Source organism: Carettochelys insculpta, chromosome 2 (assembly GCF_033958435.1).
Source record: "Carettochelys insculpta isolate YL-2023 chromosome 2, ASM3395843v1, whole genome shotgun sequence".
NCBI classification, from domain to species: Eukaryota; Metazoa; Chordata; order Testudines; family Carettochelyidae; genus Carettochelys; species Carettochelys insculpta.
Genome location: NC_134138.1, coordinates 155,891,008 through 155,906,087, shown reverse-complemented (window position 1 = coordinate 155,906,087; position 15,080 = coordinate 155,891,008). Strand labels below are relative to the sequence as shown.

Here is a 15,080-nt window from a genome sequence, read left to right as displayed (position 1 = left end):
AGTTAGGATGACTTAGTAGATTCCACTTTCCTCTATGGAATCACAGAAAAAAATCACAATTTTTTTCCTCCCCTTAAGGCAAAAGGAAGTTCTTTTCAGCAACTTCTGGAACAGTACTCTGCAATGTTAGCAGAGGTTCCAAGAAGCATCGCTTCGGGGTACTTCAGTGGATCAGCAGTTTCCCAATAGACTACGTAAATGAACTCTGTGTCAAGTAACTGCTCCAGATCCAAGAAGTGGTCAAATCCTGTTTTGTCCTCTCCAATAAAGATTACTGATGTGTTCAAGTGCCTGATACTTCTGGGTTTTTGTATTGATTTAGATGAGAGTTTTCAGTCCTGAGGCTGGTATCCAAGAGCTGTCTCAGTTGGCTTAGCTACTAAGTGGGAAGGACCTTAGTGGTTAACCCCTGATGTTGCCCTAGGTAGTACTTACGGCAGAGACTCCTCCACCTATAACAATAGTTCTTCACCTTCTAGGATAAGAGGGAATGTATCCAGGGGGACCCTCCCTGGTCTTTGATAGTGATCTCTATAGTTTTGAGGATGGGAGCAAATGGCCTTTCACAAAGGTTACCTGTGTCTGTTTGCTCCTACTTTTTATTGTGGCTGCAAGTTTTTTTCTCCATACCTTCACCACGTCCTGCCCTAGTTTAAGATGTATCATCCCTTCTACTTAGTATCATTGTGGCCTGTAGTTTGCTGAGGGAGATGTACCTGATGCTATTGATATTGGAATTTGTGTATTACTCCTGATTATTCTGTGAAAACAAAGTTCTCATTGCTCTGGGGGGTGGGGTTGATTCCTTTACATGCAGATCCCACTTCCGATGAGGTGTCGCAGTATGCAGGTGTTCAGAATCTTTACATTTAGAAGGACAGACATGTCTGTGCTCTCACAGTGTCAAGCTTTTGCCCTCAAGAGCGTAAGAGGCATAATGACCCCAACCTGTGGTCGCCTGTGTGAAGAGTTGCAGTTTTTCAGCGTTCTTCCTACTCCTTTATTTAGTTTTAGATTAAGATAGGTAGGTAGGATTTCTCTTTTTCGTAAAGCATTTAGTTTAGATTTGATACACTACTTCTGATTTCTTTTTGGCTTTTATTTTAAGCCATTAAGTACTAGGTTGGTTGTAGCAAGTTAATAAATTTTACTAAACTGTCTGCAGTATGCCTTGTCCTCTCTCCTAGTTTCAAGAGCAATAGTTCTGAAAGATGCACGTGTCTGTTTATGCTTTCTTGGAGAGAATCATTTGACAGCGAAGTGTATGGTTTTCAGGGTTATCAAAGAACCTATGCAAGAGGTTAGCGAATCCAGGCTTAAATCTCTTTCATATAAAAGTCATTAAGAACAACTTCAGTCGCAGAGGCTTTGAGGAATCTATGGACTTCCACCTGTTCTACTCATGCCTCTATTGCTCTGGAGAAAAGTGACCTTTCTGTCCAAGCTGCAAAGGTCTTAAGTGACCATATAAATATAAGAATATGCCATAGCAGACTGAGATCCCCAGCTATTCATGGGAGAAAGAAACAAAAATTTGGAGAAACACCTTGGTACCAATCAGCATCCTCAATACCACCTGAGATGTCAATTAAGCCAGTGCCAGCAGTTGTAGCCACACAAAAATACTGTTCTCACAGCATGCCATTGTCTCTTTGGCAAGCATTCTTGTCAGTTTCATCTCTAAGTAAGGGGCCTTCATCAATTTTAGCTATTCTCTATGCTTCCTGGTCAGTTTCACAGTTTATTGTGTCAGTTTCCCTTCAGGACACCACCCTCATCATTTTCTACACAATAAAAAAACATGGTTAACCCAGGCCAGTTTTCTGACTGCCAGATTGGCTTGGGCACACTATGGGGCTGTTCCATTTCTCTGGACAATCCAGAGCTTGGGTTTGAACCCAGGCTCTGGGACCCGGTAATTCAGTCTTAATTTTTTCCCATGGTTACACTTCAGGAAGTTTGATATGAATTTTATCACCTTAACTTTGTTCATCTTTTATATTATCTTTAGTGTTCTTTTCTTTTGTATCCCCTTGGACCTGTTTATGAAGAGGCAGCAGGTTTACATACGTCTTTCCTTTTTTGTACTTAAATTTTTCCTGTTTGATATTCACTTTCTTAATTTTTGCTTTGGTGTATTGGCATAGAGTTTAATGCTCTGCACAGCCAAGAAAATGAAGTTTTTGTGTGTGTTTTATGTGTAAAGAGATACATTTGTGTTTATAAAAGGTACAATATTTACTGCATCAAGTTTCTTTATTGAAGGGCCTTGGGAGTTCCAGTAACAGACTACACGTTTGAAGACTGCCAGCTAGCTTTGGCTGAAGGACAACTTCGTCTGCCCTCTAACACCTGCCTTTTAGAATTTGCAAAGCTTGTAAGAAGCCTTGGGTGAGCATATAATGTTTTCTTATTTATACAGCATGATTATCACAATATGGTTTTGTTAGCGTTTATACACATGCAACTGTCTTAGTTGCATTTATGATTAAAAAATGAAATTTTCCATCATTGCGAACAGGAAGCACTACTTTAAATTTTAGTAAGTACACCTAGAGGTTAATTTCAGCAAATGCCATCCTATTTCCACCCTCCCATGAACCTGCCAAGGTTGGAGAGGCTTTTCTGGGCCAGCAGGTGAAAAAAAATCTTTGGTTCCTTTAAGGATTGCCCTTCTTCTTTTCTCCCTTTCTCACGGATTTGATTTGGGGCAGGGAGGGAGTTTAAGGGGGAGGGGTATTGAGGGGGCTTTGGCTGACTGCAAAAAAGGATGCAGTGTAAGTGTTTGACTCCTGAGCACTGAGCTGATGGTTTATGAATCTTCCGCCCCTGCCTGAGGCATCGTCATGCAACATGGATAAGGCTTTTCGTCTTGGGATGAGGGTAGGACCCACGTTTTGGGAACTTGCTTTGGGCATTGTGCTAATTGTCTTTTGGACGTCTGGGAAGGAATTTTTCCTTGACTGCCAGGTTGGCTTAGGCACACTGTGGGGTGGTTTCACCTTTCTGGTAGCAGTCCAGGGAACCAGTGGGTTAGGTCAGATTGCAAAATTTGTGTTACAAATTGGTGGATGCCTCTTGTGGAGTAGCGTTTGATGGAACTCCAGTTCTACTGCAGGTAAAAAAACATCATCTAAAGAAGGTGGGGAATTGAACTGGGGCTCCTAATGTCTTCCAAGGAGGGCAACCCCCTCTTCCCTTAAGCTTCCTACGAGGGCGGGTCAGTCAAAATCCAGCAAACAGTGCTGAGCTTACTGCGTAGGGGCAAGTAGGCAGGGGGCAGTCCTCTCCCGAGTGGTAAGAGAGGTGTAAGGGAGGACAACGGTGACCAGTCTGGGTGGCACAACTTACAGAAAGGAGGAGGATCTGCACTCATTGTCTTCAGATTGTTCCCAAATGTGTAGATTAAGGTGTGTTGTAGCAAAACAATGTTAGTGGTGTTTTGTCTGTCTTCCCTGAACCGCATAAAGTGTTTTTACTGTATTTCTGAAATCCCACACTTGTTACACTTCAAACAAATCTTGGCTGATCTTATAAGACCACAAGTGCGCACAGTGATTCAACTGGGAGCTCCTCTCCCAACATGCCATGAGAAAGCAGGTACATGCAACTGTCTAACAATGTGGGCTAAAGCTGATCTTTAAACACCAATCTGGCAACTTTCTTTCCGGTTCTCATTTACCTCCTCACCTGGAAGTGGAGAGAATAGCTTCATGTTTCCACTCTCAACCCTAATTATTTCCTTTCACTAATTAATCCTTTATCTTCCAACAGCTATATATATGAGGAAGTAAAGGAGAAAATAATCTCTAGTTTAGGAAATATAGATGATAGTAAAACAATAATAAGCTCTTTTTCTGTAGAGATGTTGTGCCTAAAAGGATCTCCAGCAGGACAGGAGAGAATGCTGCAGGGAGTCAGCAGGAACGGTCTGTTCTTCGTTTTATCTTACCATTAAAGGCTCCGAGCTGACCAGTACTCAAAGTTAACCCTCTCCACCTTCCCCCTTTATTAGTCAAGTGCTAATCCTAGGATTCATCTTAGGCTGCTTCTAGGTGGCATGGTAATGAGGCAATGCGAAGCATATTCAGCACCTCGTTAGCATAATGGCAGCCATGCGAATTTTGAAGCACGGACTTCGAATTGCAGATTGACAGTGTAGATGTGGACAGCTTCAAAATAAGTGCCCCACTTCAACATTCCCTTAGTCCGATCTAGTTCTGTGGGAGTGAGGGAAAGTCGAAGTGGGGTGCTTATTTCGAAGCTGCCCCCATCTTCACTGTCAATCTGCAACTCAAAGTCTGCACTTTGAAATTTGCATGGCCACCGTTATGCTAATGAGGCACTTTTATTCACATCAGCACCTCATTAGCCTGCTTCAGATTGCCTCATTACCATGCCCCCTCTGATGGGAGGTGGCATATATAGAAGCAGCCTTAGTCTCCTGGCAACATTGCTTGGGTTCTGTTCCTACAATCAGCCTCTAAGCTGTTCACCTAAATTACGTCCCTTTGAGTTCTGAGTTTTCGTGCCTGTCACCAAAATTAGCAATGAAACTGGTAAAATGGGCATTCTTTCTTAATTTGTCAGAGCCTCTCTGATTCCATAATACTTCTTGTGGCTCTTGTCTTCACTTTCTCTGGTTGTTGAATATCTACTTTAAACTGGACAAACCTCCTGCAATGAGGTTTACAAAATTCAAGATAATGCACCCGCTATTTTGAATTTATTTCAAAATAGCATATGCATGGTGTAGATGCTCACAAAGTTATTTCGAAATAACGGATGTTATTTCAGAATAACTTTGCTGTGGAGATATAGCCCCAAAGTGCATGCTGATTGCCAATGTCAGCCTTACAAAGTGACGTAGGAAACTTTCTATATGGCATGTCTGCAGACTTTATCAGCAATGACTTTATATGTTCTTTCAGGCCGTTGAGAAAAATGCATAGCAATATTTGGTGAAGAACCAATTCCTGCAAGACGTCATTGGCTGTGCAGTCATTTAGTGATGATTCTCCATTCACAAAGGCTGTGGTAGCACAACCCCTCCCTTTCGGAAGGGGCATGTTAATGAGGGAGTTCGGAAGATGCCAATGAGGTGCTGACATGAATATGCAGAGCCTCATTAGCATAATGGCGGCTGTGTGCGATTCAAAAGTGCTGCTTTTGGAACACATTCCACCTGTGTAGCCGGGGGCCTTTCAAAAGGACCCCCAGACTTCGAAAGCCTCTTCTTCCTGTATGGTTTTATATATGTTAGGATATTTTATCATTTGGCCAGTTTCTAATCCATGTGCTATGTTAATTTTGTGTAGTGCAAATTTTTAACAGGATGTCAGATAGTACTTAGTCAAAAACCTTACAGAAATTGTAATATATTATTCCAGCACAGTTACCCTTATTTATGAAATGTAGTAAGAAAACTGCATCAGATTTGTTTGATCAGACCTATTACGTATAAAACCACATCAAAAGGCATTTATAGTACAGTCATGAGTTGAGTCTCATCAGTCATTCTATGATTTTTTCATGGGTAGATGTTTAAAAGATTTATAATTATCAGAGATCTCTTTTTTCTTATATTAAATATCAGACTAACATTGATTTTCTTAGAGTCTTGTGGAACCTTCCTATTATTCCCCAGTTTGTTTAAAAATTAACATCAGTGGTTCACTGTTCCACTGCCAGTTCATTTTCAAATTCTTGAGTGCAAGGCATTTGGATGTACTCATTTAAAAATGTTTAGCTTTCGTTAAGACAAGGTAGATGAAGTGTCTTTGAATGGACTAATTTGAAACAAGACATGTCTTTCATTGTCTTTCAACTGTCCTAACAAGGCTACAACAACACTGCATATAATTTTTTAGTAAAGCTGTTTAAGATCCTTCTTAGTTGTGATTAAACTGGATGATGAAAAACTTTTACTTCCAAATACAGAATTAAAATCTTTATTGAACATTTCTGCCTCTTCTGCATCAGTGACAATCTTACCACAGGTTGACTCGCTCTAGTCCGGCGTTCTCTCATACAGTAACATCTGTAATCAGTCATGATTTTAGTTAGCCAGACAACCACTTATCATGGGTGTGGCCAAGTTTCATACGGTCCCATATTTTTTTTATAGCCACCAGTCCTGGCTATCAATGTTCTGTATTGTTATTTAGCTGATTTACCCCTAAATGTCTTCTAAGAGCCCAGTGAGCAGTAGAAATGTTGGTAATGCTGCTAGACAATATTGACCTCCTGTGATCAAGCAAATTTTCTCATTAGGCACCAGTCAGGTCCTGAGGATGCCAGAATTGACAAGTTCAACCTGTATCTACATTTAGAAAATAAACCAAACCAGCGTTAGTATTCCTATTGTGCATGATTATATATATTTTTAAATTCCTTCTAATTGTCCACACTAGCCATGAACTTTTCATTGTTAAGCTTCCCTTATCAATGTTCTGTATTCCTATCTTATGTATATGCATTGCTATTAACTTTGTAAATTAAGTATTGCATCAGATTCTCTCAAGTAGTCCAGCCTGTGAGCCACTTACAGAGCTTGATCTAAATAGTGGCCATTGAGATCATTGTGCTAACAAGGAAATCTGTGCTGAGTACAGGAGGAATTGAAATGTGCTTCCTAAGTTTCATCCTGTGATTTTTAAAATGAAGTGTTTGAACTAGCCATATTGCTGTAGAGACGTGGGTAGGGGCACTGTCTGGCCAGCTACAGCCTCAGGACAGTTCTGGTCTGAGCTTAGAATGCGGCTGTTCTCCCTTTCCTGCTGCAGATTATCCATTAGCTGATTATACTACACCATAGGAAGAGAGAAGAAAACAGCTCTGGCTACTTTGTGTGCTTCCCTAATGAGTAGCAAGCCTCATGGGGCAAAAGGTATGGGTTTCACAGCAAAGCTCAGGAAAGGGAAATTTTTTTGTGGGCGGTGCAGAGAACCAATAGCATCTTCTCGTTTCCTGATTGTCTCCCTCAGCCTAGGGTAAGGGTTAGTCTGCCTTGAGTCACTGGCAGAGGTGGAAAAAGTACCCAAAAAGTTACTAGAGTGAAAATGCAGCTGCTTTCACTTAGGGATACTTGAGTGCAATCAAGACGCGACAGGTCTGCACAAACACACGTGTATGTGTACTTTTACTCAAGTAGTTTTCCAGAGGAGTGCTGGTGACTTGTACTTAGGTACAGTAAACTGTTTTCTGTCTGGCATTATATCATCTGGAAGTCTCAAATAACCATCATTTTAACCATAAGTAAATATTAGTTATGTTTGCCATAACTTACAGTATAGTTGAAAGTAAATACAAATGCATACAGCAAATACAAAATAAGGCTGCAGTAAATAAAGCACTCAGCAGGCCTTTTTGTGTGTTTCTTAATATCTACTCTTGGTTAGTGTTATGCATTGCTAGGTCTACTTCTCTGTTATCCAGAGTACTTGATAATCCGTCACTCTTCCAATCCCAGGGCTGCTGGATATGAGAGTTTACTGTACATGCACACACTCACTCTCTCTCTCAGTACTTTTTCCACCTCTAGTCACTAGAGACAATCCTAAGGCTTGAAAGGAGGTGAGAAATTCTGGGATCTGGATGTGCCAGCTGTAAACCACCTATAATGGCCCCAATATCAAGGAATCCCCAGGGGACTTCCTGCTCCCTTATTTGTGTGGCCTCAGTAGTGGAAAGAGGAACACACTGGAGCACAGAAGCTGACCCAAGCTTACCTATCTTACTGATTGAACTTAAATTTTGGAAATTTACCCTGAACTTGAAAAGGCCACATTGTCCTGTGTTAATGTGGCTGTCCACCATTCAAAACAGATTCGCTGGGTGAGATTTCTGTGGATGCTATTGGTGACAGGACAGAGAACTTAAGCTTCATGTAACCCAGAATATGGCATAACATTTTATTAGCCTTCAGTTTCCACCATTATGACTTTTAAGTTTTTTTACTATTTTGATAAAAAGTCGTACCCCTAACTAAAACAGTTATATCAGTACAAAATCTGTGTGTGCACCAGGTCTTAGATAAGAATCTGGGTCTGTAATTGCCAAGAAAATGGGTGAACTCCTGTTTATATACTAACTAGCTTTAACTGATGCATCTTTTTGCTCCCTTGTTTCTTGGTGGGTGGCTCTGTAGTGCTGTCAGTAACTTCACTGGCGTGGTGGGATGTGAAAAGTGAGGACTCTGACAAACAGGATTGGGTGTAATCGCTATTAATAATCTTGGTTTGGAGCAACATGTATCATGTCTTGCTCATTCAGTGACATTAGTAAGTATGGAAACAACAATTCATTTGTCACTGTTCTGCGAATAGTCTGCAATTAACAGTTGCCTGAAAGGGTGAGGAATCAGCAGGGTGGGGGCCTGGTCCATGACTAGCACTCCTAGACACTACGTTTAATAGAAATAATGCGTATTTGATTTTGAACTATGATGGAAATTAAGTGGATGATTTGTATTTGGAGTCGTAAATATGGATTCCCCAGGCATTTTGGTTAATTCTGAATCAGACTAAATAAGAAATTTCTTGCATTATATCTAACGTTGCTGTCATTCATTGTTTTACACAAAGCATTTAGTGATCTTAGAAGTAGTCTGAAATATTGCATTTTTCCTTTCTAGGCTGAAACCAGAGAAGCTTGAAAAAGATCTTGATAGATATTATGAAAGAGCCAACAAAATGAAAGAGAAAAGAGTCAGTCTTAACGAGTTTGCTGCATACTTGGAAATCCCAATTTCTGACACATTAGAAAACATGTTTGCTCTTTTTGTTGAGGTAAGAAATAACATAATGTTATAGAGGATTAGAAATTCATCCTTCTATCTTTCCAATGGAGTTTTCAAAAATGTGCTCAGCATTCACCTTACGTTTTTCTCACTGACTTCAGTGTGAGCAGAGTATAGCTGTGTTGAGCACTTCTTACCCAGTCTTGATATCCTTGCACTTTCTTCTCCTATAGTAAATCTAAATTCAGTTAACTAAACAAAACAGTTGCTTAAGTGAAAGTTTAATGGTACAGAAATCAGACAAAATCAGTTTTGTTTTGGGGGTACTAATTATGAAGAACAAAATTTTCTGCAGAGAAAAATGTAGAGAAAAAAAAAATATTATTCAGACAATAGGGTAGATTTGTAATCTTATAGCTGATCAACATATGGAAATACTTTAGCAGTACGGAATTTTCCTTAAGAGAAACATGGGGAGAAGAGGGCTTTGTGCATTCATGGTCAATGAAGTGAAGAGTCAGTTTGTATGTTATAGGCTCCCATGTAAATGGACATTCAAAACAGATTTTTCACTCATGGATGGCTAAAGTAAGGCACCAAACTCCTACTGAGCTGCATAGATAAAAAGATTACATTTTCAGGTGTCCTGAGCATCCTGAGTATGCTCTGACCTTAATGGGACTTGCAAGTACCTTTTGAAAATTAGACTAATGATTGTAGATGGTGCTGGTAGCAGTGCCTACAGTTAATGCTCCCGGATTGTTTCAGCTATAAGACACCATTTTCAGTTGCTCATATTTTTGCCAAATGTAATCTTTTAGGGTTGGACTTTTCTAAACTGTGTGACAGGCTCCTCAACCATCCCTAAAGGGTCTTGCACTTCCAGGTGGCCCCTTGTGGGCCTCAGAGACTCAGGGAGCTGCTCCCCCCGCCCCCCCCCGCATTGCCCTAGGACTTCCCGAAGACAAGGGTCACCCTTTACTGAGCCGTGTTCATCATAGAGCAGTCCAAATTTGGGGTGGAGGAGATTTCCCTCCTCCTCCTGCCTTGAGCTGTTCCAGCCCTACCCCAGTTGGTCAGCCCTACCAAGGAAGGTGGTGGGGGGAGTCCAGTCCCACCCACTGCCCTGGACTCTGGCCCAAGGACCCTAGTCAGGGAGGGAGACATTGGAGCTTTTTGTCCCCGCCCACAACAGCTGTCTTTCCATGGGCCTTTTCGCCCCACCGTTACCTTCTGGGATCTTTCCCGAGTACCGTGCTGTGGTCTGGGTCTGGGTCTGGGTCTGGTCTCCAGCCTCTTTCTTTCTCGGCACCACACTCCTCTCTTCCTGCTGCCTGGGGAAAGCCTTTTACAGAGGAGCCTGAAGGCCTTTATTGGTCCCAGGTGCTTCCGCTGCAACCTGATGCTGGCTGACCCTTGATGATCCCCAGCTGCCTATGCAGCCTGCAGGACTGCGCTCTCTGGGAACTTACAAGGGGAACAAAAAGGGGTTCCTCCAATTCCCAAAATGTTCCCCTTCCCCCAGGCACCTGTCGCCTGCAGACTGTGATCTGCCACAACTGTCTATATCTGGCTGAATTTAATTTTAAAAACATGGGTGAGAAATTTCAGGAAAAAAAACTCAGATGTTTCAGATAACGAAGTTGAAGGGAAATGTTTTGTTTATGCTTTATTCTTTTAACACTTCCCTTGTGAAACTCTTTTCATAGAATATAGAGGATCATCTTGTCTGACCTGCACAATGCACCGTAAGCTAAGAGAAAGTTACAAAGCTTCCTCAGATTTCAACTTCTTCTTGGAGTGCTTGAATGTGTCCAGTCCAATGTAGTTGTATGTGCTCCCCCAGCACTCTTGCTGGGATTCTTTTTTTCCCTCAGTGGTATCTGTTGGATTGGTTCCAGCACCCTCTGGTTCTGCATGTATATAGCACTGTTGTAATGGGCTCCACTGACTCTGCACCCTTTCATTTCCTGCTTACTGCCAGTGATGGTTGCTGGAATGTCTGTCATGGATAAGGCAGTCTCACCTATTGGTTTTTATTTTTCTCATTAATAGGTATTGTAGTTTACTTAGGTATTTTTAGTTAGTGAGTTTTGGATGCTCCTCTGTTTGTTGTAAAGGGTTGCCCATTCCTGTGGCGTGCTTTGGTCACTGAACTTCAAGCACTTTGCTCCTGTGGCAAGTTGATGCCCTTGAGCGATCCACACTTAAGCTCTCTCTATGCTTACTGGAAAGACCATTTCCAGATCTGCAGGAACTTCAGACCCTGCACTAAGAAAGACTGGTAGATGAGACCGAAGGTCCTCTTCACATAGGCAAACCTAAGATCAGCCACTCTTGGACCTGGCACCAAACACCTCTGCTTCAAGGTAGTCAAGAGTCCCTGCACCAATCTGCCTTCAGGTGCCTAAAAAGAAGCCTCAGAAGTGCCCTGAGGGGAGTTGTTCCCCAGTTCCAAAAGAAAACAGTGGTTCCACCAGGTGTTTTTGGGTTCCATCATTCTTTCTCTGGATCCCCAGGATTGGTACGCCATCCTCAATGTAAAAGAAAACATACTTCTGCATGTCAATTCTCCAAGGCCACGCAAAGTTGCTGAGGTTTGCCATGAACCAAAACCGCTGTCTATTTATGGTTCTCACATTTGGCCTGCTGGCCACCCCTAGGTCATCACCATATGTATGGCAATACTAGCAGCTTTCCTCAGGAAAAAGGGGAGTTATTTTCTCCCCTGTCTCATTGACTGGCTAATCAAGGGCACATTGAGAGCTCGGCTGGATTCTCACTAGGAACACCTTTTGAGCTGTTTCTTATTCCATTAAATATGTGCTTTACTGGTGTTGTATAGCACTGACTTTTTATATCAGAATGCTTTGCAATAGCAAGTCAAATGCCTTATATTACATCTAGGGAGTGTTTCTAGTGCACATGTGGGGTGAGTTTTGCAGGTTGTTGACTCAATGTTAATGTCTTTATTAGTGATGAGGAAGAAAGTATAAAATCCTTGCAGATGTCAATAAGATATTGATAGATTTGTAACTAAGGAGACAGTCAGTTACAGACTGATCTCTACTGTGTGTGAGAAACATTACTAGTGCAAGACAATAGACCTGTTCTCATCTCCACTCCATGAGTTTTATACTAATGTTACCCAGTTTTTGCAAGTATTCGAAGGATAAAAGCTGCAGAGGTCAAATAGTGTGATAGTACTATCAAATAGTAGTACAGAAGATTTTTAAGAACGAATTAGACTAAGGGTCTGCAACTTGCGGTTCTTCAAGGACTTCTTTGTTGCTCCTGATACTATAAATGCAAAGAAAAAAAAAATCCTCCTGACTATTTTCGATAACCAATGAACATCCTGCAGTAAACGTGTCACATTACAAATCATTGTGTGTGCGCGCTGTTCTTAAAATAGTCATTACGAACAGTATGGTTTTACATTATTTATTAGGGACTGCCTTATGTTCACATGCATTGCAGCTCTTGAATTATTGAGCTTTTTACTGAATTTAAAAAAATGGCTCTTCTTGCTGATTTGTCAGCCCAGCCCTGGATTAGCCAAACACATGTCAGAGATTGTCTAGATAATACTTGGTCTTGCCATGATTGAATGGGACTAGACTAGAGGAGCTCTTGAAGTCCCTTCAAGTACCATGATTCTGTGACCACTGAGATTTGGGATGGAGGCGCTCATTGCCAGAATGAGATAATCTATTGGATTTACAAGAGCCAGGGGACATGCCCTATTCAAGTTAAAAGTCGAATCACAGGAGAATTGAAGATGTCCATGGAAATTGTACCTTATTTGGAGGGTGGTTGTTAGCACCTTCTTGACAATTTTGTCTTGGCAAGGGAGGTAAAGGATTGATTCCAGGATCAAGTTTTGGTGAGGTTCAAGAAGGAGGCTATTGCATTTTTCAGGAAGACTGACAGGTTTGATTTCTCTAAAGGAAGCAAATAATTTCACTAGGGTTGAGCTCACTTCTGTTAGGCTTTCATCAGTTGGGGTGGGAGTTTTGTTTTGCAGGTGATGAACTGGCGTTTTTTAGGGCTCTTTGTACCTCCTCACATATATTGGGGTCAAATTTGGGTGGCAGAGTGATTATTACTTTCTAATCTAAGGTTTCTGTTTCTAAAAGTTCACCTTATGTTTGTTGAATTTTCTGTGGAATGGAATGAGAGCTCTGTGCAGTGCTCAGTGTTTCAGTCAGCTGTGTGATGTATGTAAGCCAGGTTGACTTGAAAGTTCACTATGCTAAATAATATTGTGGGTGTTTTGCAGCTGTAATGATGAGGGACAGGGACTTTCGCTTCCTTTTGCAAAGTGGCATAATCAGCAGATGGGTTCATTTCAGGGTTTACACGCTTGAGTTCAAATTTGCTTACATGCTTCATCTGACATAATTCAGTGATGACCCGTAGAGAGATTTGAGGTCAGTGCAAGGAAAGGAGGCCAAGATATTGATATCCGTGATCAGCAGTGGTTATAGTCTCTTGTAGTTCATCAGCACCTTGGTCTTGTGGATGAATGTTTTGGTTTTCTTGGAACTGCTGAAAAGTCAAAGGATACATCTCTCCAGCTTTCTGAGCTTTTAAGTCACAAGTATAGCGATGGTGATGTAAACGTTAGCTGTTACACCACTGGTCAAAAAAATGTAATGAAGGAGAGGGACAGTCATATTATGGAGATTTACGTGATTTACTGTTAGTGGTATTCCCTTTGGATTCCAGGAGTGGATTGCATATAACAGTACCAACATGTTTTATCAGTTTGCTATAACCAAGTTTTAGCACAATACATGTGGTTAGGAGTCCATACCCTCTGCTTTATGTACCATTTCCATTACAAAGATTTCAAACTCTGCCCCTGCTAAATGAATCTCAAATTGCCTAGTTGTCCATCTGAATAAGGGATATTTCTGCCCTGGCACAAGTAATGATGTTGTCTGTCAGATCCACGAGAACATCATTGGCCAAACAAATGAGAACTTTTGGGGGCTTGTCTACGCTTGCCCCCAACTTCAAAATGGGAATGTTAATCAGGGCAATGGGAGATTTACTAATGAGGTGCTACGGTCAAACTTCTGAGGAGTAAAGGGATTTTGGCTACATGCATGCCAGCACTTCAAGGTTTGAAGCTTCGAAGTTGGCTTGCAGGAGAATTAGCCTAATGAAGTGCTGTGTATTCACCGCAGCACTTCATTAGTAATCTCCCATCACCCTGATTAACATGCCCCCTTCGAAGCTGGGGGGCAAGTGTAGACCCAGTCTTGTAGAGGAGCTTTTCAAAACAGCACCAAACCCACAAACAGTTGGCACCCACAATTTCCGAAAAGGGTATTGAGAAAATGGCCATTCTCCATATCATGGCAGAAGATAAAAGAAAATCTTTTTCATTCTTAAAACAAACTTTGACTGAATTTTGATTGTAGAAATTTGAGGTTTCTGTTAATTAGAACAGATGCATCACTTATTTATGTATTTTCCTCCTATGGTGTGTGTGTCATTCTTCTGTCACTCTGCTGCAAGTTATAAATATAATTTTGGCATAGAATTACACCTTCAGATTGGTGTAATCCCTTGGTTCTTCAAAAGAACCAAGGGAGTTAGCACCTCTTCCTTCTCCTCTCCCGCATCTTTGAAATTCTCACCATCTTCATGTGACAAATATTTTTGAGAATATCTTCATGTGAGTTTATGTGTAGGAATAGTTAATTATTTTTAAAATTCCTTTAATAACTGTTACATTTTTATGGAGCTCTGAGGCAGGTAACAGAATTTTGTTTATTTTATTTACAGAATGAAGATGATGTAATTGATGTACGGGAATATGTGACTGCCCTATCTGTAGTATGTAGGCCGTCCAAAACTTTAGAAACAATGAAGTTGGCATTTAAGGCAAGTAACAGCTTCTTACAATATTCATCCTAGAATATAAAGAAAATGCATAATAATTTCTTTTAAAAATCAATTTGATTTACTGAATTTTATTTCATATATTCTTCTTATTCATATTTGTAGTTTAAAGCTGATCAATGTCTTGCTTATTTTCTGAGGTCAAGCACATCTGAAGTACAGATTTAGACACCAGTCCCGCCATATGACCGTAACATGGTTCCTTCTTCATGAGCTGGGACCCACTGAATTTGGTGGGGTTTTACCGGAGTCTGCATTAGCAGGTTGCTTTGAGGGCAGGGGTCTGTTGTGTTGAAACCTCCCAACTTAACCCTCACTACTTGGGGTTATGCATGTTTAAAACGTGTCTCTTGTGACCGCTTTTTCATGTGATTAAAATTTTACGAAACATGTTTTGGGATGAAATTTTACAAGCTTGTTTCAT

At 41.0% G+C, this 15,080-nt stretch overlaps 1 protein-coding gene across 3 annotated transcripts in view; it reads left to right on the top strand.

Annotated features, from left to right (window-relative positions):
- LPCAT1 (lysophosphatidylcholine acyltransferase 1) overlaps positions 1–15,080 on the top strand; it is a 124,791-nt gene that overhangs the window by 57,154 nt on the left and 52,557 nt on the right. For 2 of the 3 annotated variants that reach the window (XM_074987895.1, XM_074987894.1), the window contains exons 10-12: positions 2,266–2,391; positions 8,636–8,789; positions 14,540–14,638. In XM_074987895.1, the coding sequence (XP_074843996.1) occupies positions 2,266–2,391; positions 8,636–8,789; positions 14,540–14,638 (379 nt within the window). The remainder of the gene's footprint in view (positions 1–2,265; positions 2,392–8,635; positions 8,790–14,539; positions 14,639–15,080) is intronic. The other variant, XM_074987896.1, reaches the window with a different exon arrangement.